This window comes from Podarcis filfolensis (assembly GCF_964270895.1).
Source record: "Podarcis filfolensis genome assembly, chromosome: 6".
Taxonomy (NCBI): Eukaryota; Metazoa; Chordata; class Lepidosauria; order Squamata; family Lacertidae; genus Podarcis; species Podarcis filfolensis.
The window spans coordinates 24,184,841-24,210,769 of record NC_139609.1 but is presented as its reverse complement, the minus strand read 5'-3'; the positions used below and the strand labels follow the sequence as shown (position 1 = coordinate 24,210,769).

The following is a 25,929-nucleotide window of genomic DNA, read 5'->3' as shown; positions in this document are numbered from 1 at the left end:
AAACTGCAAGTCATCTTGAGTCATCCAAAGCTAATTAGTTTTAAAACTTTAAAAATATTAGGGGCAGAGGTTTAAGTACATGCCTAACTCCCCCACTGGAAACAACAATATAATTTTAGTACACTAACATTTTGATTTTATTTATTAAAATGTATCTATGCCTCCATCTAATTTAAAAATGCCAGAGCGGTTTATAACAGAGTAAAAATGCCTAACTTTGACTGAATCATTATAAATAGGCATTTGCTGTCTGCATCTTCATGGATGCAAAATATATGCTGTCTGAAGTAATGTGTTATTCTGTGGCTTATCATCTGAAAGTGTGTTTCCTTTAAGCTTAATTTTATTGCAAAAGTCTAAGCAACTGAGCAGGGCTGGGGAGCCTGTGGCCTTCAAGGTGCGGCTGGACTACAAATCCCATCATCGCTGGCCATTGACCATGCTTGCAGGTTCTCCACCTCCGTAACAGAGGATATTGAGATATCCTTCCCCCATTTGCCTTTAAGCCTGCTTGTACAATCGTCTGTTATCCTCACTTAAATGTTTCAAATGTTTTGCTTTCTTCACAGATGGAAAAGTTGGCTAGCTTCTTTCTTTTATGGGGAGCGTTTTCTTCAAGAGTCCTCGGCTACTCAAATGGAAAAATCAGTGCGGCTTGTAGCTCTATGTTTCCTGGACACGGACTCACTGCACAGAACTCTGCACCGCCATATGCCATCTCCACCTCCAAAACTTCATTTGCCCCAGGAGATGAAATTATAGGTGAATTCAGAACCATTTGTTGACTGCGATGGAAACCAAAAGTGATGTCAAAGGTCCACTCTAGGAAGTGCTTCCTTCCCACTCTCCCTGCCCCCCCGCCCAATGTCTCTGCTTAACATCAAACCTTTGTTAAATAACTTTTTATCTCTAAGCCAAGGATGGGCAATCTGTTGCACTCCATAACTAGCTGTGACCGTCATTCCTGACCATTGGCCATGCTGGCTGGGGCTGATGGGAATTAAAATCTAGCAATATCTGGAGGGCAGCAAGTTCTCTATCCCTGGTTTAAGCCCAAATGTGAAATGAACAGGGTCCAAATTGCTCTGTGGGTGTGCATGCATATGCACTGATGCCATGCCTCCCTGCCCTCTGCCCCCCATTTTGCTGTAGCCTTTCACATTAGATTCTCGGTTTTTGACAATCTCAGTCTGTTGTGAATGATTGTTGGAGCGGGGTGGGGGGCAGCTGAATGCCATGCTAGATCCTTTTGGATCATTGCTCAGAGCTGCTATAAGTGTGTCATCTTTTGCCAGCAAGATCACATGGATTAGTCGTCACTGGAGAGACAAAAGGATTCTTTGTCCAATGGAAAGAGTTTCCTATTTCAATCACATTACAGTTTGCTCTAAAGAAAGTAGACATGTTTTTGTACTTTGCCATGTGTGCTTGTCTGTGAAATGTACAGTTTGTTTTTCTCTGAGTCACACTGTAGTGGGAGGGAGGGTCTGGAGATCAGAGATACTCATATCTCTGCATGCCCAGCCTAGAGAGGCAGTACTTAGTAGGCTTTCTACCTGGTGGGGCTGGGTGCTGTTTTGTGGTAAATAAAAAAAATAAGGTGTGTGGTTTTTTTAAAGAGACCATTTTGCCCACTTTCAAATGTGTTCAGAATTTGGGCTTTGGTTATAGTTTGTTACTGTGATATTGCATGGGAGGGAGAGACAGATAATAGTAGTGATTATTATTATTATTATTATTATTATTATTATTATTATTATTATTATTATTATTATCATTTCCCCAGCCACTCTGGGCTCCCAATAGAATATTAAAAACACAATAAACACCCAACATTAAAAACTTCCCTAAACAGGGCTACCTTCAGATGTCTTCTAAAAGTCAGATAGTTGTTTATTTCCTTGACATCTGATGGGAGGGCGTTCCACAGGGCAGGCGGCACTACCGAGAAGGCCCTCTGCCTGGTTCCCTGTAGCTTAGCTTCTTGCAGTGAGGGAACTGCCAGAAGGCCCTCAGCGCTGGACCTCAGTGTCCAGGCATAACAATGGGGGTGGAGATGCTCCTTCAGGTATACTGGGCCAAGACCGTTTAGGGCTTTACAAGTCAGCAACAACACTTTGAATTGTGCTTGGAAACGTACTGGGAGCCAATGTAGGTCTTTCAGGACCAGTGTTATATGGTCTTGGATGGATGAATGAATAGATAGTCATTTTTTTCTTTAAAAAATGTTTAGGGGTACTCTCATTTTGACTGAAGAAAATCACCATTTTACAGTTCAAATTGGGAAAAATACAGTAAATGGACTAAAGTACAAAGATTCACAAAATGTTTAGGGGTATGCCGTACCCCTGCATTCCTCCAGAAAAATGCACTGGCTAGATAGATAGAGATAGTTGAGTGAGTACAGATCCCTAGTCTGGAATTTTGGGGGACTGGAGGAAAAGTCATTTAAGGCAGGGGAGAACAACACAGAACACAAATACATTTCATCAAGCAGACCCTACTAATGTGGACAGGAAACATCAAGATAGATTTGAATTGAAAGCACTCGGGTGTATACAAAAGTGCACAAATTAAAATCAGATCGGTGGGACACACCCTGGTGTGTGTACACAGCCCTTGTAGGTTCTCACACTGAAGTGATGGTAGTAATAAATGCACTTTCATTTGTTGTTGTTTTTTCCCCTTAATATTTGTTGTGGCAAAACATTTAAACTGACACTTTTTACAACATCTTTCCTGCTCAGTATCTCTTACAGCAAGCGGCGATTCCAGTTTTGAGGGATTTTTACTCCAGGCCCGAGCAGTTGGAGGCAATGTTGCTGTGGGACATTTTCGAATCCTAGACCCTAACTCACAAGGCCTTGCATGTAACGACATTCAGGTATGTGTAACTTGTGTGGCTTGGGTAATTCTTTTGTTAGTAGCTTTTGCGATGCAAAAACAAGCTTTGGTTGCGGAGCAGAGACTCATATACACTGAGGGAACTATCCTATGGCCTTGAAGTTGATCAGGGATAGTCTGTTTTTTTGTCTGAAGAGCTAATCCCACGCTATATCCTACTACATATGCTTTTAAAACAGTGATGGGAAACTTTAGGCCTCCCAAGGCCTCTTTATCTGGCTCTCAGGACTCTCCTCAGGCTACCCCCTCCTTGAGTATTTCTGTCTGGCTGAAATGTGTCCTTGAAATCTGATAATGCCTCTGGCTTGTCTGGACAGAGAGGCGTGAATGCAGAGCCTAGCCTACTCTACAATGGTAGACATTCATCGCTCTGCCCACCTTTGTCTCCTGCTCTGCCCACGACTGGCATGGGGCTTCTAGAAGGTCAAAAAAGATTCCCCACACGTTTTAAAGGTGTATTTTGTTTTCAAATGCAGTTGGCTGTGAAAGGTGTGGAGTGGGGAATGCTACTTGGGCAAACAGCAGCTCTGCAGGTGTCTTGGGTGCACAGAACTATTTTCATGGTTCTTTTTGACCCTAGCCATGATGCATGTGGTTGGAAGGAAGGAAGAAGACAGGGCTGCAATCACAGCAATGAGCCTCAGTTGGTAGAAAGAGATGGATATTTTCTCCCCCCCCCCAACCACCAATGCTCTTTCCTGGGCTCAAAATGCTCTACAGTGGTACCTCTGGATAAAAATAATATAATAATTTATTATTTGTACCCCGCCCATCTGGCTGGGTTTCCCCAGCCACTCTGGGCGGCTTCCACAAAGACCAAAATTACACTAAGATGTCATACATTAAAACTGTTGTGACGTGGGGTTTGTGATTTCAGCTCTCTTGACATAATATGCTGGAGACAGTTCTGTAGTAACACTTCTTTATTAAAGCAAACAAGACTGAGAACTGAGGAGGGGAGAGCTACATTTATAGGGACAGGGAACTAGCTAGAAAGGATACATTTTGGAGGGAACAATATCAGGCAATCACAGTCCTGCCTTTTGGAGGAAACCAATAAGACAGAGGATCCAAATACAGTAGCTTAAATGAACCAATAGTAGCTGTACCCTCTGGAACCAAAAGGCAGTTACTTTACCCTAATGCAAATACAGACAATAATAATACAGATATAAAATCCTTTGACTCAATACACAACAAAAACTTCCCTGAACAGAGCTGCCTTAAGATGTCTTCTGAATGTCAGGTAGTTGTTTATCTCTTTGACATCTGATGGGAGGGCGTTCCACAGGGCGGGCGCCACTACCGAGAAGGCCCTCTGCCTGGTTCCCTGTAGCTTTGCTTCTTGCAATGAGGGAACCGCCAGAAGGCCCTCGGAGCTGGACCTCAGCGTCCGGGCAGAACGATGGGGGTTGAGACGCTCCTTCAGGTATACAGAGCCAAGGCCCTTTAGGGCTTTAAAGGTCAACACCAGCACTTTGAATTGTGCTCGGAAACGTACTGGGAGCCAATGTAGGTGTTTCAAGATCGGTGTTATGTGGTCTCGGCGGCCGCCCCCAGTCACCAGTCTAGCTGCCGCATTCTGGATTAGTTGTAGTTTCCGGGTCACCTTCAAAGGTAGCCCCACATAGAGCGCATTGCAGTAGTCCAAGCGGGGGATAACTTGAGCATGCACCACTCTGGCGAGAGAGTCCGCGGGCAGGTAGGGTCTCAGCCTGCGTACCAGATTGAGCTGGTAGACAGCTGCCCTGGATACAGAATTGACCTGCGCCTCCATGGACAGCTATGAGTCCAAAATGACTCCCAGGCTGCGCACTTGGTCCTTCAGGTGCGCAGCCTGGAACGGGATCCGTTCCAGAGCCCCATTTGCATCCAGAAGCGAACGCAACCCATGTCCGCGCATCTGCGGATCGCAACTCGCGCTTCTGCGCATGCACATGACATCATTTTGACCGTCTGCGCATGCGTGAGTGGCGAAACCCGGAATTAAAGCGCTCCGCTTCTTCCGGGTCGCTGCAGTGCGCAACCTGAAAATACTTATCACGAAGCTACTTCAACCCGAGGTATGACTGTAGTCCTCAACCCAGCAGCTCTGAGACTCTTATACTCCCCTTCCAGTTCCACAGGAGAGCAAGCCCATGGGAAGAAGGAGAGTGTATCTTTGTTGTCTATAAGGGATAAGGGGCCTCTGGCTCTCTGAATGCTGCTGAACTTCATTTCTCATCACCCTCAGCCAGCACATGGCCAGTGGTCGGGGTGGTGGGTGTTGTAGCCCAACAATATCTGGAGGGCCACAATATCCCCATCTTTGCACCACTGGCAGGGGTGTAAAATTGTGTTCCTAGAGGAGTGGGAGACACTTTCCCATCTCCTCCAGTGTGACTAATCAGACCGTCAGCCAGACTGCTCCACTTCCCCATCACCCCAATATCAGTATTACAGTGGTACCTCAGGTTAAGTACTTAATTTGTTCCGGAGGTCCGTTCTTAGAACCTGAAACTGTTCTTAATCTGAAGCACCACTTTAGCTAATGGGGCCTCCCGCTGCTGCCGCACCGCCAGAGGACGATTTCTGTTCTCATCCTGAAGCAAAGTTCTTAACCTGAGGTACTATTTCTAGATTAGCGGAGTCTGTAACCTGAAGTGTATGTAACCTGAAGCGTATGTAACCCGAGGTACCACTGTATTTTGTTTACAAGGCCAGCATGGTTCTTGTTTGTCCAACATCCTGCTAATCAAAATTGGGACACTCTCTTTTTAAAAAATATTGATCTCTCACAGGAGTTAGTTGACTCGCACCAGAGATCAAGATAAAAAAACAAGCATCTTTTGGTCCGGTGCTCGGCTGACTCACACCAGAAAGCTGAACCAAAATCAGGATATTCCGGATCCAATCAGAAGCCTAGGGTGTCCTGCTCAAATTGGGACAGTTGAAGGGTATGCAGTGAAAGTTGGTGGTGGTGGGGAATGGTTCTCTGTAATCACCCAGCTTCTCAAGGGACTCCATGGGCCCACTGTTCTGAGTTGTTTTTAGCATCTGAAATGTGCCTGATTTCCTTCTGCATCAGGTTTTCTTTGTCTTTCCCCTCCACTGTAGAATTCTTCCCTGAGTCACACAAACAAGGCAAAGAAGCAAAACATAACAGCAATTTGGATTGCTGCTCCTGGTGTAGGGCATGTTGAGTTCAGGTACAGGCTTGTTTTCTCTGTATAATAGAGCAGCACTTCTTAATGCCTTAATTTCCCCCAAAGGCTTAAATTACTTTATGGTTGTAAATGTATACTAGACTAGGAAGCCTACATCCTGCTGGCTACAAGAATCCATGTGTCTGCTGCAGAAGGGCCAAGCATTTTTCTAAATTTCACTGTGGCTTGGCTCTTTGACACGGGGAACTGCTGCAGTGAAAACAATAAGCAGCATGCATAATTCCCATGACTTTAATCTGTTTTAACTGTTTTTGATTCTGAGTTTTAAGTTGTTATAACTCACCCTGGGTAAAGGGTGGGTGGCGGTGGTATTAACAATGTAGACTGAAGCTGTTAAATTCACAAATTCCAGGCTATATAATCAATCAAATTTTATATTTGAAAAATGGAATAGTGCAGTCTGGAAGAATTGGTTGGCTGTACCTGGTCAATGCTTTCTAAAATTATTTACATGCTGTGTATTCCACCATTTTCAGAGCAACAGCAGTCTATAATTTTTCGGTATTCTGGACTCAAGTTCAAAGTCAAGTTCTCGTGTCTTCCAGTTCACCACTTGTTCCAGTAAGTTTTAATCTGGTTTACTGGCCACCTTGTTTTACAAGCATGTAATAATAATACTGTGCATTTAATTTAAACTATTTTTAGAGAACTTTATTTTTTGGTGTAAGGACTACCAGGTCATGTCAATAGTTTAAACATTCTATTGCTGAAAACTGTAGGGGGCAAAAACCACACACATAAGCACAAAGGAGACCAACCTTTTTTTGGCCTGAAAACTACATTGACTGTAACCCACATCTCTGAAGGCCAAATACCAGCAATGTATACAGACAATGCAGACATATAGAGTAACAAGTGCCCTATGTTATGTACTGAAGTTTTCACCCTGGGCCAGCAGGGGGATACTGTAGATAGTTTTCACTCAGGTCCACATATGCAAATAAGGGATTAAAAGTGACGTTCAGTGATTGGATAGTTACAGAAAGTGTTACAGTTGCGTTGCAGTGGAGCTCTATATAAGCAGGCTGGCTGAACCCTTCAGTTCAGTTCTGTTCTGGCCTGTGAATAAACAAGAGCTGTTTGAAGAATCGCTGTGTCGTCTGATATGTTCACCCACAACTTAACACCATACACACTCCCCTGACATTTATTTCCTGGCAGGGCAGGTTACAACAATTAAAACAATATAGATAGCTCACAATCTCCTCCTCATTCCGAGGATTTTTGACGGAAAAGCTGAGAAGTAAATTCCTTTTCCTTAACCACTTTTTATGTAACCAATGTTCTTTTCTTTCACAGACCTCCTCCTCCACAACAGTAAGTGTTTGAGCTTTGCATTTTGTTTTAACGCGACTTGTTTCCCGCTTCATCCAAGCCCATTTCTTCCATGTCAGATGTAACCTGAATATGTTTCTTTTGGAGAGGACAGTTGTTGTGTCCGAAACCCAGACTTGCTTCCAGGTAATGTATGGAATAAACATGGCTGTTAGTTATATCCCTAAAATATTAATTCCACCTCTAAGATAAGACTATGTTCGCCTGTCTAAAGGGTGCTGTAAGTTTGGCAAACTCTGAGAATCCCTCCAGTGGAAATGACACAAGGATTGTGTATCGAAATCATGCTAAAAACAAATGCAAGAAGGCCTGGCAGCATTTATACACTCCAGGTGTGTGTCTCTTGTGTGTAATGTGTTCATTGCGGTTGCAATGAATCTATCGACTTACCTGGGACTTACATGTACCCCTGAATACACATTCAAACAGGATTCTATTTATTTATCATGTACCTTTAGACAGGCGAACATAGTCTTATCTTAGAGGTGGAATTAATATTTTAGGGATATAACTAACAGCCATGTTTATTGCTGATGGTTGATGGGATCTACTCTTCCTTGCAGATCTCCACAGAGGAAGGGTGTGGCAAATACAAGTTCTGTTTCAGTAACCCTGCAGGCTGCAGCCCAAGCAACCCAAACTGTTACTTCATGTCATCCGCGGCATTAGGGAGCGATGCTTTCCAATTTGAAATCAGTGGACTTTCAGACGGATATGTAGCCATTGCCTTTTCTGATGACACCATAATGGTGAGATACTGAATGATTTTTAATTTTTTTTAAAAAAAGATGCTTAGGGTCTAACTATATTACTTTAATGTACAAAGCTTGCAGCCATGTCATAATTTTTTTAAAAAATGTAGCCCTAGGTGCAGCAAACATGACAAAGGTAAAGCTAAAGGTAATAAGAGAGGAACAAGTTAAAATTGTGTCGTTTTCAACAGAATTTCACAGGTGTTCACATTGCATTGATTCTGCATACAAATTTGCAAGATTTTAGTTCTTGCAAAAATTGAAAGCGCTATTTTTTTAAAAAAACCCTAAACATTAAGCAACCCTTAAAAAAAAAACAAGTAAGAAAAACTATTTGTATTGCGTTACATGTCGCTGAAAGTCAGCAGTGTTATGTACTGAAGTTCTCACCCTGGGCCAGCAGGGGGACACTGTAGATATTTTCACTCAGGTTCACATATGCAAATAAGGGATTGAAAGTGACGTTCAGTGATTGGATAGTTACAGAAAGTGTTACAGTTGCGTTGCAGTGGAGCTCTATATAAGCAGGCTGGCTGAACCCTTCAGTTCAGTTCTGTTCTGGCCTGTGAATAAACAAGAGCTGTTTGAAGAATCACTGTGTCGTCTGATATGTTCACCACCAACTTAACAAGCAGTCCCTGTGGTTATGAAAGCATAGAGCATTTATGGACCCCAGAGCAAGCATGAATGTAGGAATATAGTAAGAAGCCAAATACCATCATACCATTGGTCCATCTTGCTTAGTTTTCTCTTCGCTGAATGGCAGTGGCTTTCCAGGGTACCCCCTTAGCTAAACTGGCAGATTTCCCGTGGGCTAGTAACATTAGAATAAACAAATATAGCATGCACTCATTCTGAATAACAGGAGACTGTTGTGTATCTTTTCCCAGGGAGATGATGATGATTATATCTGTGGTAAGAATGGAACAGATCGCATAGAGGTTCAACACGCCTTCTCAACTGGACGTAGTCGTCCCAGCCCAAGGCCTCTGGTACTGGAAATGTCTTCTGCTACCTCTGTTTTTTAAAAGTATGATAGGTGTGAAACTATCAGGGGTGTGGGAAACCTGTGCCCCATGATTTCTTATTAGACAACAGCTCTCCTCAGCCCCAGCTGCCATGGATAATTTTAAAAGTTGTCCTTATTTAAGGCATTTCTACACCACTTACTTAATTCGTATTTCTATGTGGTGTACATAAAAAAAATATATCCACAGACAATAAACAATGCAAGTTCCTCATAATGCCAGACCGCAAACACTGGCCGCAGGCAGTGGGATTTGCAGTCAGACAACATCTAAAGGCCCATTGGCTGAAAAGATTTGATCTCTGCTTAATAGGGCAAAAATTAGATGATGACCATCCCTTTCAGGGAAGTCAGTAAGCTTGAAGCCTATGCCAGAAACATCCAGAGTTCGATCCTTTTGTCTGATGCTGGAAATGCTAGTCAAACTAGTCAAACTGGAAAAGCACAAGGGAATAGTGCCTTTTCTTCCTGAGTTGCAGTGGCGGGTTTTTCAAAGAATGGGAGAGAATATAGGTTTTCTTTTCAGGGGGGTTGAGGTGCAATAATGATGAATCTTCTGGATTTGTATAAACTCATCCCTTTTTAGCTCTTTCTTATAGGAAGAAGGTAGATACACACAATTGTGGATTGTATCTCCACAATTAGGTGAAAAGGCAGAGATATTATAATAGCATCACATTATTTTACTTGATTATTATCAGTTTATGAATTACTACTGTGTCTATTTCTATAATTTTATGTATAATGGGCAAAATGACTGTGACTGATAACTTTGCTGTGTGTGTGTGTGTGTGTGTGTGTGTGTGTTTAGGGTAACGTGGACATTCTGACAACATCCTTCAGCGAGGGAATTATCAGGTGTTCTTTCATCTCGAGAAACCCCATATCAACACAGCCAAGAAGCACTGACAGTTTGTACTACATATTTCTGGCTTTTGGGCCATCGCACGCTGATGGTGAGTTCCACATAGAAACTGGAAATAGGGACAGTGTTTACAAGAGCAACCGCATACAGAATTCTGGAGCTCAAGGCTTAAAGAGCCTAATTGTAGCAAATGCCTTTACTTATAATAGCTGGAAGGCTTGTATCGCTCCAGTATCGTCTGCAAATACTTAGAATGCTAATGGTATCCAACCAAAACATGTTATAAGATGCAAAGAGATCTTAGATTGTTGCCTAATCCTCAGACTGTGAGTGTTGTTGCTCATATACCCCCCCCCAAAAAAAACCTACCTATGCAAAGAAGAAGAAGGAAACAGGACTTACCAGCAAGCTTGGGTGGAATGCTAAGTTTTGTAGAAGAACAGAAAACTTTTAGAAAAAAGCCCAAGGGGTGGGGATTCCTCTGCAAACAACCTGCTGGGGTAAGCATGCTCAGTGGCCATGGACTGCTGACTTGAGGATAGGATGCAAAACCATATGTGGAATGGTAATCTGAAGTAAGGCTTACTAATAATAATAATAATTTTTATTTATACCTCGCTCTCCCCAGCCAAGGCCGGGCTCAGGGCGGCTAACAACCAATAATAAAAATGAGTTGAATGAATACAACTTAAAAACAAGATTAAAATACAACATTAAAACATTAAAAACATTAAAATGCAGCCTCATCACAGGAGGAGAAAGGAAAAAAGAAAGAGGGGGAGGGAATCAAATTGACTCCAAGCCAAAGGCCAGGCAGAACAACTCTGTCTTACAGGCCCTGCAGAAAGAAATCAGATCCTGCAGGGCCCTGGTCTCATGAGACAGAGCGTTCCACCAGACCGGAGCCAGAGTTGAAAAGGCCCTGGCTCTGGTTGAAGCCAATCTAACTTCCTTAGGGCCTGGGACCTCTAGGGTGTTGCTATTTATGGACCTTAAGGTCCTCTGTGGGGCACACTGGGAGAGATGGTCCCGTAGGTACGAGGGTCCTAGGCTTGAAACTGAACTACCACTGCCTTGTTAAGGACAGGGCTGGCCTGAGCCATTTTGCCGCTGAAGGCAAAACGCCCCAGCAATGCCCTGTTGCTGATCCCAGCTCCTGCCCGGCCCCTGCTGTCACATGTGTGCTTCCATCGCCAACCCCACCACTGCAACGGCACCCTGACACAGCGTCGGCAACTCGGGTGCAGCAGGTGAGGGGGGCAGCAGCACTGTGGTGGAGCTGGCAGTGGTGCCACGGTCAGGGAGGGCACAGATCTGCCACCCGAAGCAGATGGCTTCACCTTGCCTCATTGAAGGGCCGCCCCTGGTTAAGGAGATGGTCGGGTTCATCAGATGCAAGCAAAGTTGGGGTTTTAAAAGCACAAAGTCTAGCTTAAAAACAAGAACAATTTATGATTCGTTCCGAATCATAAATAACCTTGCCTTCTCATAACTGAAGATTTAAACACAGTTTTGGTTAACATACAAGTCAGTACCTACGTAGTTCGTGCACAGTGCTTCTCTTAGAAAGCTGATCATGCTTAGACCAAAATTTCTAGGCTACCCAGAGTTTACCAGCTCTGAAAAGTATAAAGAGTTTGAGTTGTGGAAATGGAAACGTCAGAGAGTGTGGTGGTGCCAAAACCATACTCCACACTTGCCCTAAATGTAACTTTGGATATTTTTTGGAAATAGTCCATAGCTTAGTGAAGCAAATATTAGCACCTGTAGCCTGGGGCTGGGGTGCCCATATGTGGTTCCTCTCCTGAAGATTTTATTCTTGTTTTGCATTATCAGTATTATCTACCTTACTATGATACTGTGTTAAGTTTGGAAGACCCAGTCATCTTCCTTAACGTTGCCTGTACAGAACCTTCTTGCATACTTGAGACCTGTTGATTTTTAAATACTGTCGATAGCTTTGTACAAGCAGGAATTCATTTTATAGCAAGAGGTCCTGTGATAACTAGTTCTTCTTCTTTTTTTAAAAAACAAAAACACTTGGAGGGACGATACGGAAGCATCCCAGGACCCCCTTCATTACTGATCAGAAGGTGAACATTTCAAGCTTTGCAGCAGTAGGTGGCACCAGTTCTACACCCTTGATCATCAAAGCTCATGGTAAGTAACTGTTTTGAGAGTGGAGTCCCAAAGTCTCTTCTTTCCATTCCACCTCTTGCAGTACCTCCTGTGAGAGATGCTCCTGGTGGGTCTTGGTCTTGTGGATAGATTCTGTACATGTTTAAGTGAGCCTAGTTTAGCGGGGATGGATTAGTTGCCTTGTGTCTTTGTTTGTCCCTCCTCTCAAGTTCTGATAAAGGTAAAGGGAACCCTGACCATTAGGTCCAGTCGTGACCGACTCTGGGGCTGCGGCACTCATCTCGCTTTACTGGCCAAGGGAGCCGGCGTACAGCTTCCGGGTCATGTGGCCAACATGACTAAGCCGCTTCTGGCGAACCAGAGCAGCGCACGGAAACGCCATTTACCTTCCCGCCGGAGCAGTACCTATTTATCTACTTGCACTTTGACGTGCTTTCGAACTGCTAGGTTGGCAGGAGCAGGGACCGAGCAACGGGAGCTCACCCTGTCGCGGGGATTCAAACCGCTGACCTTCTGGTCAGCAAGTCCTAGGCTCTGTGGTTTAACCCACAGCGCCACCCATTGCGTGTTCAGACCCAGAAACCTCCCGCCTAAGTAAATTCACACATGACTCAAATTTTGGTTTTGGTTTTTGGTAGAATTTAGGCCACAACTTTATTGATTACAGAAAGTGATTGGTTGCATAGGCTCTGGTTCGACTAGCTCCCTGCCATGCAGGTAGCGCTGACCCAGGGTTCCAGCATAGGTCAGCCAAGGGTGAACACCTGGATAGTCGGAAAGCTGGAATCGGGCTAACTCCGCCACCCAAAAGTCCCCCTGGACTCAGGCATGGGCACAACCCCCTCTCAGGGGTTGACCAAACCACTGAGTCCCTGGATTCCTTTAATGGAATACCCTTCACATACGGATGGCGAGAGCGTTCTCCCATCCCTATCACCTGAACCAGAGCCTATCCGCAGCCTTACAAGTTGTGACGATTTGCTACGCGGCAGGCAAAACCCAAATGGCAACAGCCAATCAGCCAAGTGGGGAAAATTCCTGCCGTGCCCCTGCCCCAACGAAAGACGACACACGATGCCATAGCAAGGTCAAGCACAAAGCCCCCGAAATAGGGAGAGGTGGGCGGGTGTTCCGAATGCACACGCCAAAAGAGGAAGCTCTGGGTCACGTGCATGGGTATATATAGGTCCCTTGATCCATATAGCTTGCATCCCATTGGCCTGATTAAACCCAGCATCAAGGGACCTACCAATTGGGTGTTGTGGCTATTCAATTAAACCCACCCACAACACAGGGTTTGGTTGCCAGGTCTCACCGCAACATGTGCCCTCTTTAAGGGAGGACCCAATTTATCATCATCCTGCATGTCCATTTTAATTTTTAAAAATCATTAAAATTACTTATTGTCCATTCATATTTCCTTACAAATATTTCTAGAATCCTGCTAATGTATTAACCTGTGTACATTGCTTCTGTATATATGCAACAAAGTCCTTCCAGTCTTCTTTAAACTCGTTGTCGTCTCTTCCTCTTAATTTCAATGTCAGTCTTGCCATTTCAGCATATTCCATTAATTTAACTTGCCAATCATCTTTAGCTGGGACACCTTCTTCTTTCCATTTCCTACTAAGGATCGAGCTGCTTGCTGAGTAATTTGAGAGCTGCTTTCCCTTATAAACATGGGTGGTGCAGTACCCTACGTTGCCTGTAAAAACAAAATAAAGTACATGTCAGTTTACTAGAGAAATGGTACATCTTCCAGAATAGCTCCTAGAGTTTTGCCAAACATATATTTATTTTTATTAGTAAATATATGTTCTATTTTTCTTGTGTTCCTTTGGCGTAGAAGAATGATGGGCATACCAATGTGTTTGTGAGACACAACACACTGTACACTTATTTATCTGAGGTACTTGCAACTCCTCTTCAATGGAAAAGAGCTCTCAGAGTGACTCACAACAATCACGAAACAAGATGGCCCCTGCCTTCATGCTTAAAATCTAAAAGATAGAACACAAAAGGATAGGAGTTTGGGACAGAGGAGGGAAAACTCCCCCCCCCACACTCTTGAACACTTAATGAAAACCTTGTAATTTTCTGGCAGGGAGCAGCTGAAGCAAGTTCCATGGAGCTGCTGCTCCTCAGGCCACTGATTATTTGGTTTTTCTTTGTCTCCATGTGTTTTCTTTGCTTCTGTTCTAAGGAGCCCTCATGTTGATCGCTTGGATGACCACAGGCAGTGTGGGAATGATATTTGCCAGGTACTTGAAGAAATCCATCAAGAAACCTCTCTTGGGTAAAGATATTTGGTTTCAGGTACGCACATTAATAGATCTATGGTTGGGTAGAGAGGACTGTTAGGTTGGCCCCTACAAACAGGGGACTAGAGTAGTTTCAGCTGGCGAAATCGCATTCAAGCTTTGGGATTGCACAGATCGTAATAGAAGTGTGTGCACATCTTCAGGGTTTTTTTTTCTGAGTTCAATGCAGCAGCAGCAGTAACCACAATCCAACCACTGCCATTTGTTCTGATTCTGCTCTAAAGTTACTGTTTCTCCAGAGAAAAGAGGCAGAGCAAATGGAGGTGTGGATAAACCCTCAGATTTTTTTTAATTTATTGAATTTTATAACAATTAATGATACAAATCTCATTCATCATGTTATTTACAATTATTCTCCCTCCCCTCCTCTGGACTTCCCTCAACTCCCCCTCTGCTGAGTTATTTAGTTTTATTTATCGTATCCTGCTTTTCCTACACGAAAATAAAATCCCTTATCATTTCTCTAAAATATCTGTTACTCAAATGAAGTTGTGAAAGTTTATTCAAATCCTGCCAGTGAATCCAGTCCATTCTATTGTTTCTGCAAATAAACTGTAAATGGTTCCCAGACTCTTTTGAAGTCCTTTTTGTCCTTCTCTCGTAGTTTGTCTGTTAGCTTAGCCAATTCTGCATCGTTCATCAACTTTTCTTGCCATTGTTCCTTTGATAGTATTTCTTCCATCTTCCAATATTGTGCAATCAAGATTCTTGCCACTGTTGTACCATACATACCGTATTTTTCGCCCCATAGGGTGCACCGGCCCATAGGGTGCACCTAGTTTTTTTGGGAGGAAATAAAGGGGAAAAAATTATTTTCCCCCCCAGGCGCGGGGCTGGGGTGGGGGAAGCCCGAGCTTCCCCCAACCCCAGCCCCCAAAACAGGCTGCTATCCGCAAGCCGTGGGAGAGCTGTACGAAGCTCGAAGCCTGGGGCGTGCTGAGCTCAGTGCGCCCCAGGCTTCTGGGTGCAGGCAGCTCTCCGCAAGCCATGGGAGAGCTGTGCGACTTCACAGAGCTCTCCCACGGCTTGCGGAGAGCTGCGCGAAGCCCGAAGCCTGGAGGGGGGAAAGTGCGCCCTACAGGGCGAAAAATGTAAATGTAAATAATGTCCATTTTTCTTTTGGTAGCTCTTGATTTGAGATACCTAACAAAAAGGCTTCAGGGTGTTTGACAAATTCATTTTAAACATTTTTTTTCAATTCATTGTATATCATTTCCCAATATTTTTTAATGCATTTGCATTCCCACCACATATGATAAAACGTTCCTTCCTTTTCCTTACATCTCCAACATCTGTTATTTTCTTTCCTAAATATCGTTGCCATTTTCACTGGTGTGATATACCATCTATACATCATTTTTATGTAATTCTCTTAATAGTATGCAATCTGTGAATTTTATATCAACTTTCCATAATTTCCCCCAACTTTCAAATTGGATGTTGTGTCCCACATCCTGAGCCCATTTAATCATAACTGATTTAACCTCTTCATCTTTGGTTTCCCACTCTAATAAAATACTATATGCTTTTTTAAACAATTTAACATTCTCTTCCACTATTTCTTTTTGAAATCTGGAGATTGTATAACTAAACCCCTTTTTATTGTCTTCCTTAAAAATTTCATTTAATTGCCTATGGTGTAACCAACTTTGAAAATAGTCTTTCAGCTCATCATACTCTTTTAGTTTCAGTTTACCTTCTTTTGTTAACAACTCTCTATATGTCAACCAGCTTACTTTTTTGGTCGACTTAAGTGAAAATGCTTCAGTGGGTGACAGTCACCATGGTGTTTTCCACTCTAACAGATCTTTATATTTTTCCCACACTCTTATTAATGACTTTCTTATTATATGGTTTGAAAAACCTTTATGTATTTTCCCTTTCCCATACCATAAATATGAGTGCCAGCCAAATCTAGTGTTGTGTCCTTCTAGTTCTAACTTCTAACTCTTCTTCTTTTTCCAATTTATCCAATCCCTTATCCATACAAGACATGCTGCTTCAAAATACAATTTCAAATCTGGGAGAGAAAAGCCTCCTCTGTCTCTTAAGTCTGTTAGTATGTTATGTTTTATCCTTGGTCTTTTCCCATTCTAGATAAATTTTGAAATATCTTTTTGCCATTTTTTGAAGGATATATTGTTATTTCTGAAATAGAAATAGTATCTTTGGCAAAGCACTCATCATTATTGCTGCAATTTTCCCTAACGGGAAGATTCATCCTTCCCCAGATTTCTAGAAGCCCTCAGACTTTTGAGTCTTACCCTGTGCTGCCTGTAGATGGTGAAAGTGAATTGGCTATTTTAAAGAAGGAACCAAGGCCACTGAGAGACTGTTTCCCCATCTGTACTATATATTTAAGGCAGTAACATTCAACTTTCAACTGTCATGGCTTCTTCCAAGGAATCCTGGGTACCACTTTGAGAACTGCTGTTCTGTGAGGGGGAATGAGGGTTAAAAATAAAAAATAAAAATGGCTTTATACATATCTATTCTATATAATGGCAATAGACCAGTTAATCCTTCACTTTTCGCTGGTTTGCAATCTAATTTAAGCACATTTTTTCCCTTTCAGATCCACTTTTTGATGATGTTGCTAACTGTCGTGGCAACGGCAATCGCTTTCATATTAAGCTTTGTGGCAGCAAATGGGTGGAGTGAAGTAAGTTTAGCTTTCCTTGATTTCTACAGCGCCTAGATCCCTGCTGAACAACTTACTTTGATGAAGGGTGATGAAGGAGGCTGATGATAGAGCAGGGTCCAATTTGCTACCCCTTTCCAAAGCAGATTGCCAGCAGCCTATAGCCAAAGCCAACAAGACGTGCAACACACATATACTGTAAGACACCTCTGAGTTAGCAGCAGGGACCCACATGGTATCTTGAGGGTGCAGAAAGTGTTGGATTTTTTTCAGCACAATCCTCTGCATATTTACTCATAAGCAAGCATGCTTCTGAACTGTTCATTGGGACTTACTCGTAATTGTGTGTTTTGTGATTGCAGTTTAAATTTTAAGTAATAGTGGTTGGGTTTTTTTAAAAGGAAATGTCATCTAAAAATGCCCCGGAAATGGTGGCATGTTAAGAGATGTCAAACCTTCCTGAGTGACTGTACAGAGAAATAGCCGACTGAACACTTCTACCTATGGGTGGCAGCTTCCTTTTTCGTTATACAATGTTCTTTGCTGCCCCACGGTCCCTTTGCAAGGACATTGAATGCGAACAAGGATTTCCTACAAGAAGAATTAAGATGCAGCCTTTTCTAAAGGAGAGGTGGCTTTTGCAAAGTGTAAATAGGACTCATACCCTTTTCTCTCTGACAGCGTGCAGGAGCCCATGCTGTTATTGGATGCATTGTCATGATTATCTCTTTGATTCAACCAGCCATAGCTTTCTTCCGACCATCTCTTCAAGATAACCGGTCAGTACATCAAATGTAATTAATGAGGTAAAAAATAAATAAATGCTTCCTTGAATTGCAGAAGCATTATACGCTAAATGGGCAGAACAGCCTTCCTCAAAAAGCTGCTTTGGCTCTGAGCTGCAATACCACAATGTGTTGGTCATCAGTAACTCAGCACAGTGACAGCTGGATGCTAGCTACTTCAGAACTGCCTGTGGCAGAGTAAAAATATATTCATCGTAAGATCTCAGTGAGGTTCGCAGAAGCTACCCTTTCCCATTATCATTTCAGAAGCACTGAAATTACAGGGTTTTCTTGATTTTTAATTGTGCTGAGCAAAATTGTAAATACAGACAAGTGTTATTTTTAGCCATTTATTTCTCATAGTCAGAGCTTTTTTTTCAACCAGAGCTCACTGGAACGGAGTTCTGGCACCTTTTAGGGGTGTTCTGGCACCTGTTTTGTGAGCTACCTGCATAGCCACTGAGCAACCAAAACCATCAAATGCCAACAGTGCCCTTCAGCTCTCTATATTGGACAAACAGGACAATCCTTACGCCAAAGGATAAATGGACATAAATCTGACATCAGAAATCATAAAACAGAGAAACCAACAGGAGAACACTTCCATTTTCCAAGATCTTAAAGTAGCTGTCTTATCGCAAAAGAATTTTAGAAATACACTTGAAAGAGAAGTTGCTGAGTTACAACTCATTACCAAACTAAAAACTATGGAGAGACCTGGTCTGAATAGAGATATTGGATTCATGTCCCGTTATACACGCTAAAGCTAATTTTGGTCATCTATCCCTTCAAAAATCCCTTGCCGTTCCCTGTGGAACCAACTGCCATCATTAACAGTCATCAACAGTTATAAGGTTGTAGCGACCTCCGTTTCAGAGTATCTGAAGAAATGTGTATACACATGAAAGCTCACACCTAGAAAGCTTATACTTAGTTGGTCTTTAAGGTGCTACTGGAATTATTTTTTTTAATTTGGGGGGGGGGAATATTCTTTTAAAAACTGTCTTAAGACAAAAAGACTTGATTCTCTTAAGGGAGTTCTTTTTGGATCATCTTTTAATATTTTTTCCCCCTTTCATCTTGTTATTTATTACAACCAAAACCAGTTCACAACCATATCTGGGATTAGGCAAAGCTAATGGGGCTGAAGGCAAGGCCTTGGCACTTCTAGAACTAGATAACAATGAGATCCTGATTCCATAGCTCTGTATTTTGCCCACTGTGCAGTGTGCCAGGAGTAGCAATGGAATTCCTGGCACAGGGCATGGATGGTGGCCAGCTTGCAAGATCTTTTTGGCATCCAATGTGGAAGGTGAATCTGAGTTGGGGAATCTGTTTGACCCATCAGAAGTTCTTGGGCTCCAATTCCCATCAGCCCCAGTCAGCATGGCCAGTGGTTAGGGATGATGGCAGTTGGGTGTCCAACCATGTTTACAGGGCCACAGGTTCTCCAGTCGTGTGATAGCTCTCTGTGTCTATGCATATGTATGTTGGGGAAGAGGGACTAGTAGGTGTCTTGCATGCTCTCTCCCTTACGCTCTCCCTGTGAGATGTACTATAAGTGGCTTTAATTCTGCCCCCCTCTGACAGCATTGTCAGAATCACTGCTGTGTAACTCAAGCCTGTTAGCTAGGCCCACTGTTGTTGACGACATCCAGTGCCTTGTTGTTTTCTGGCTTACGGTAAAAACAAACCAACCCCTATTGCATTTGGGAAAGATAATGCTTTGCTCTGGTGCAGTGCCTTTAGGACTTACAGAAAACAAATCTGGAATGTGAATTGAATACACTGGTGTGCATAAAAAGAGACCTGCTGGAGCAGAATAAAGAGCCATCTCATTCATCATTGTGTTTCATGCAGAGACCAGCCAGATACTTTATAGGAAGTCCTCAAGCAGAACTTGAAGGCACCAGCATTCGCTGCTGTTGCACCCCACCAATTTGTAGTCAGTGGCACATGCCCTCTGAACATGTTTCAATAGGCTAACAGCAGCATGGCTGTGCTCCATTTCCCCCAGTGGCAGCCATATGTGTGCTAGATGAGTTCTCCACCTCCTATTTAGTGGAACTGAACCTTACTGCCCTCTCAAAGTCTGCTCCGCCACGAGGAGAATGCAATGGACAGAGTAGGCATGATGTAACCAGCTGATGTTTACTCCTTGGGAGAGCAAAGATATCTAACAGTGTTTTGCATTGCACCAACAGGAGGTTTATTTTTAATTGGTTTCACATGCTAAACGCATTAGTCATCAAAGTTTTGGCAGGTAAGTGGATGGGTGCTTCTGTTGTAACTTACAAGTAGGGTGCTCGATTCCCATTGCGGAAGGCAGTCTAGAAAGGCGCAAGGCTAAGGTGATGCGGCACAGAATGAGATGCCACCCACCTCAGTAAAATTAGGCCGATAGCTGCAGTGGAATGTTAACACCCTAGTCCTAAGGACACATACTGAGAAACTCCAGCAATAGGTAGATACCTGGAACACAATAGCAGGTAATATACATAAGCAAAACTCGGCATGACTTAGCTCCAAACACGTCTGTTCAAAATCAGGCTGCAGGGAATCTGTTTTTGTTTTGAACAAGAAAGGTTCCAGCTTTGCATTGTCCAGAGAAACCTAAGTACAAGTGGGCCATTTCTGTTGCAAAGGCTCCAAGTTAACGTTTGCAAAAGTCAGAGAGGACATACTGTATACCCATATTAGAGATAATGGTATAACTGTATTTTTACGACTTATTTTCTGGGAGTCCTGCAAATTCTGTAGACTGGGGAGGAATCTTCGGACTATAGAAAGGCCTGACAGTTTTAAGTGGTAAAAAAAACCCATGTATGTTTATAGGGCAGTATTCAACTCACTCTTTGCCTGTGTAGAAGACCTTTTGCTTGTACAAGGCTTGTGCCCTTTCCTGTAGAATGGGCCTCCTAATTTTGTTCTGGAGTTTTCTCACAATGCCCCCCCCAAGCAGATTTGGGGAGGGTGCAGGGCATGCACAGAGAGAGGTGGAAACATTCCCACTGTGCAAGCGGAAGTCATTCCACGTGCGCAAGGTGTTAGCTGAACACTACCCAAAATATAAAAATTCAAGGAGGCAGGATTTCAGGGACACTTTATGAACCCGATAGGGGTGGTGATAAAACTTCTCCTGTACCATTGCCCCCTGTAGCTGGGGGACTAAATGTATTGAATATTACGCCTAGTTTTTTTTTTATTAAAAATAACCAGCCAGTGTGTCTCCAACAGGCTATTTTTCCACATGCGTTTGTAGGTGCTTCCAGATGCTGTGGATGTCAGTGTTCCTCATTCATGCAACAATGTTCACACAATGTCATGGATGCCAATATGCCGCCCCTAAATCCCCCCCCCCATTTGATTCAGATTTTATCTTTGCTAGGAAAATTTGATGTTAAAAACAACAACGTCCCAACCCTGTTGCTAAAGCAACCTGTTTGTGGCGTTAAGTTTCCACTTGGAAGCACCAGATCATGGAAAGGTCTAATGTCTCACCTCTTCTTTCTTCAGTTGCTGCCATATTTCTGGGACTGCGAATGCTCAGCAGCTCTCCTAGCCAATGGATGGTTAAAACAATGGGAGGCTTTGTGGCCTGGGAAGTCTTAGCTGCTATCCTGATGGATGTAACTCTGTGGCTGAAAAAGAAAGGTGAAGCTTGATTCGGATCTATGTCTAGAAAGCTTTTCTTAACAAAGCACACAAGTAAGAATTAATAACATTCCTGTTTTTTGTTTTGCTTTGTATTTTACAGAAATGTATGAAGATTCAAACACCAAGGTAATCTTTTTGTTCTTGCAGGCATTATCAGTGTTTTGTTTTCTTAGATTTCTACTTGTGTGGAAGCTCCAAACCAGAAGGTTATTGGGAAAACCAAACAATATTGAAAATGTTGCTAGCTAACTATATGTGTGGGGTCCCGGTCCTCCTCCGCCCCACTTCAAGGAACCCTCCAGGCATTATTTTTATTATGCATGCATTATGATTTGTGCTCATGAGAGTATTGGACTGCTTATATGTGCAGCTCCAAAAGTTTGGGGGCAGTTATACTACTTTGTTTCCAGTCGTATATCCTGTAACTTCCTGTTGAAACCTTGCAATCACAAATATTCTGGTATTTATTTATTTATTTGGCCTGCTTTTGTTGCGCTATAGCACAGGAGTGCCCTTCCGGACAGCAATAATCCAACAACATTGGGGCAGCATCACAGAAAAACTAATAATGTGCAGTGGCATGTGGACAGACCCGTATAAATCCACCACTAATGCAGTATTATTGCATCAATGGCATTTTGTAGAATAATACCCCCCCCCCAAAAAAAAGGTCTGGAGGAAGCCTAAAAAAGCCAAGTTGCTTCAGGAAGGGGGCAAAGCAGCCAGATGGTGTTGACAAACTTGCCAGGCCACAGTTATTAGGTCTTCTCTCTTTTTTATGAACATTGATGAGCCGTTCAAAAGGAATACAGTGGTACCTCGGGTTACAGACGCTTCAGGTTACAGACTCCGCTAACCCAGATATAGTACCTCGGGTTAAGAACTTTGCTTCAGGATGAGAACAGAAATCGCGCAGTAGCTGTGCAGCGGCAGCGGGAGGCCCCATTAGGTAAAGTGGTGCTTCAGGTTAAGAACAGTTTCAGATTAAGAACAGACCTCCAGAACGAATTAAGTTCTTAACCTGAGGTACCCCTGTATAGTGAACAGATCTTTCTCATGGAAGATCTCAAACTGTATATCACGTAGAGATTGTGATTAAGCTGCGTACAAACTGCGGAAATAAAATTCAAAAACGTATAACTGTTAAGCAGAATTTTCATTGTTTTAATTTTGTTTCCTTTCTAGGTGAAAAGTGAAGTGATACTGCTGCTGCTGTACCTGTGTGGCAACCTGGCATTTTTAATAGCTCTGCTTATAGGTATTGGAAGGTCTTAAAATCGGTTTCCCATTTGGAGGAAGAACGAAAATGGCTTCTGCTTTTTTTTCTACCTAGACAGAAATTTCCAACCTCCTCTGTGCAATTGTCTACCTGGATGTACCGACTACTTGTTGAAAGGCATCAACACTGATCATGAAAGTTGTCTGATAATGATTCTAAGGGAAACTAATTTACAAATGAAGCCAAATATGGCAGGTGCGAGTACGTGAGTGTGTTGACATGAAATGCATCTTTAGTCCTGACCATTTTTGACGTACCTGATCAACAATTGGATATTGGTAGGGTTTCTTTTTCAAGCCACGGCAAGGGAAACTCTCCCCCTTCTTTTGTGATGCCATCTTAATCAGTTATTCTGTTACTTTAAATTTAAGGCTGGATTTACAATTTCACTCTCAGACAAATTCTAAGTACTACAGAGGCTCCGTTAGTACTCCCTTTAACTTGACAAATGCAAGTACAATCAACATGCTCATTCTACCATGCTGAGGCTGCAACCCTGAAAACATTTATTTGCAAGTAAACCCTACTGGCTGCTTTGGAATGCATGTCTGATTAAGACTGCAGTGCCTGTGTGGTGGGCTGCATTGGAGATAAACACAGATCTCTCGCCTCTGCAGACTGCTCCATTCATTTCAGAGGAAGAACACAATCTGTGGTCACATTCTTGACATGAGTTCTGCTAGGGAGCTCTTTCATCAGTGAACAATTACTGGAGCACAGCATATATTTAATTTATGACAACCCCCAAATTAATCACATTACTCTCTTAATGTTTTCTCCCATGGTTTTGCTGTCCTTAAATTACTGATCTAGTCCAGCAGCTATTGGCAAGACCTTGGATCGTCCCAAGCTGCAAATGTTTTGTCACATTTTACAACTCTGTGCCAGTGTTCAAAAACCGTTAGCGATAGAAAGATGTTTCACATGTAACACTAATCATGATAGCTGTCGAAGCACAGATTTATGAATTTAGAATCCATTTGGCTCTGCAATCTAAATGCAATACTGGCTGGCTGCCCCTTACCTGAGCCTCGTTCTCTGTTCCTCATCCTCTTCCTTGCTGCTTGCTCACTCCAGCCATCTAGCACAGAAGAGATGACTTCTTCTTTTTGCCTCCCACATGCCTGCATTGCGTTATTTGCCTTCAATCTGCAATCCTCAGCAATGTCCAAAGGGAATTTTGTGGTCTTCCTCCACAAGACAGCACTTGCTATTTAGCCTCACCCCCCACCTGTCCCTGAATACATAGAACCATAAAATTGTAGAGATGGAAGGGACCCTGAGGATCATCCAGTCCAACCCTCTGCAATGCAGGAATGTGCAACTGTCCCATACGGGGATCAAACATGCGGCCTTGGAGTTATCAGCACCACACTCTAACTGATTGAGCTACCCATCCTATTCTCTTCTTGGCAACAGTGGCCAGAAAGAGGGGAGGAGAGCTCCATTTTTCCCCCTGGATTGTTGACAGCCCCAGTGGGAACAGTCCATTTGGCTATGTAGACCTTGGCCTGGTCCAGCATGTTAATTCTTACGTCTGTAATAATCCAAAGCAAAACACCAGCATCGATGTTATGATCAACTTTTGTATTATTATTCATATGCTGATTTTAAAATATTCCTTTTGTACTGTTCAGATTTTATATGATTAAATGCAATTCTTTTGGCATCTGTTGAAATAAAAGTTGAGCGACAAGTGGCATTCTCTCTTGCAAATGCAAGCAGGTCTTCTGTTTTCCTACAACTTCCCTGCACAAACAGCTCAGAGAAGCTCAGGAAGCTTGGTTATAACTCTTCAGGTTTTGGAGAGTTGCCGCCCAAGATGTTTGGTGTCTTATGCAAAGCATAAGAAGGAGCCCCTTCCTGGTCCACATACAGATTGCAACCCAACCAGCCATTGAATCTTAACTTCAGCACTGAGATCAACACTTGAGGCCAGCAGCCTAGTTTAGGGGGCACAGGGCTTGCGAGTTCAAGGTGCTTGGGGGCAGTGGTTGGAGCTGCTATTGTTACCCAGTTCCCCCACCAAGCACATCAGTCACTGCACTCTGCCTAATAGTAGGGCCAGCCCAGTCAAGGCTGTAAGGGCAGGTGGGACAACTGGAGTCCTTCCTCTTGTTCTCACCCAAGTTGCTATGGAAGAGAGAGGGAGAAATAGCAGGAACTTTCCATCTCTTCTTTCCATAGCAGTAGTTCACTATTACAGTGGTACCTCTGGATGCGAACGGGTACCGTTCCGGAGCCCCGTTTGCATCCTGAAGCGAACGCAACCCATGTGTGCGCGGATCGCAATTCACCACTTCTGTGCATGCGTGTGACATCATTTTGAGCGTTAGCGCGAGCTGCGAAACCTGGAAGTAATGCGTTTCATTACTTCCGGGTCACTGTGGAGTGCAACCCGAAAACGCTCAACCTGAAGCAACTTTAACCTTGAGGTATGACTGTATTTATTTGTTTATTTTATAAATATTATTAAAATCCAATATAAACCACATTTTACCAATGTCAAATTACAATTCAAATTCAAATATATATCAATTATAAAGCCAATTATACGTTTTGCATGACTTCCTGCCTGCTAGATTTCAAGGTGAGATGATTTTATTTCATCCTGCTTCCGAGTCTTACGGTAATTAATCCAATTACATTCAGTCTTGATCTTAATCCCTTATTGACAGCTACAGAGTTTTTGACTTCCATTCAAATTAACACATTCAATAATTGCCCCCCCCCCCGCCGCAAGAGGAGTTCTATATCCCAAATATTTCCTGTTGATCTTACCCATATTGTTTCTTCATTCGTCACTATTTTTTAAACCTGTTTTCCCAGGTGAAATATATAAAGCTGTGAGAAGGGGGAGCCAGTATTGACTATGAAGGGACATGCACGGAAACTAAAGTGAATGCTCTTGTGATTTTTTATTATTCTCTTCTGTTTTGTAGCCTTTGTTGTATAGGGCTGGGAAAGAATCGCCGGCCGTCTCCCCCAATCCTTGGAGGACTACTAAAAGTCAGTGCA

At 42.9% G+C, this 25,929-nt stretch overlaps 1 protein-coding gene across 1 annotated transcript in view; it reads left to right on the top strand.

The window, feature by feature from the left end:
- The window catches only part of LOC310765477 (putative ferric-chelate reductase 1), a 31,574-nt gene extending 6,967 nt beyond the window's left edge, over nucleotides 1-24,607 (top strand). Inside the window, exons 2-17 of the mRNA XM_083620483.1 lie at nucleotides 570-762; nucleotides 2,748-2,884; nucleotides 6,001-6,092; nucleotides 6,587-6,671; nucleotides 7,410-7,427; nucleotides 8,009-8,194; nucleotides 9,088-9,189; nucleotides 10,036-10,180; nucleotides 12,136-12,249; nucleotides 14,432-14,544; nucleotides 17,125-17,211; nucleotides 17,872-17,969; nucleotides 20,180-20,238; nucleotides 21,492-21,629; nucleotides 21,733-21,758; nucleotides 22,818-24,607. Coding sequence (XP_083476609.1) covers nucleotides 570-762; nucleotides 2,748-2,884; nucleotides 6,001-6,092; nucleotides 6,587-6,671; nucleotides 7,410-7,427; nucleotides 8,009-8,194; nucleotides 9,088-9,189; nucleotides 10,036-10,180; nucleotides 12,136-12,249; nucleotides 14,432-14,544; nucleotides 17,125-17,211; nucleotides 17,872-17,969; nucleotides 20,180-20,238; nucleotides 21,492-21,629; nucleotides 21,733-21,758; nucleotides 22,818-22,907 — 1,683 coding nt within the window. The 3' untranslated portion in view covers nucleotides 22,908-24,607. The remainder of the gene's footprint in view (nucleotides 1-569; nucleotides 763-2,747; nucleotides 2,885-6,000; nucleotides 6,093-6,586; nucleotides 6,672-7,409; nucleotides 7,428-8,008; nucleotides 8,195-9,087; nucleotides 9,190-10,035; nucleotides 10,181-12,135; nucleotides 12,250-14,431; nucleotides 14,545-17,124; nucleotides 17,212-17,871; nucleotides 17,970-20,179; nucleotides 20,239-21,491; nucleotides 21,630-21,732; nucleotides 21,759-22,817) is intronic.
- Nucleotides 24,608-25,929: the final 1,322 nt, after the last annotated feature.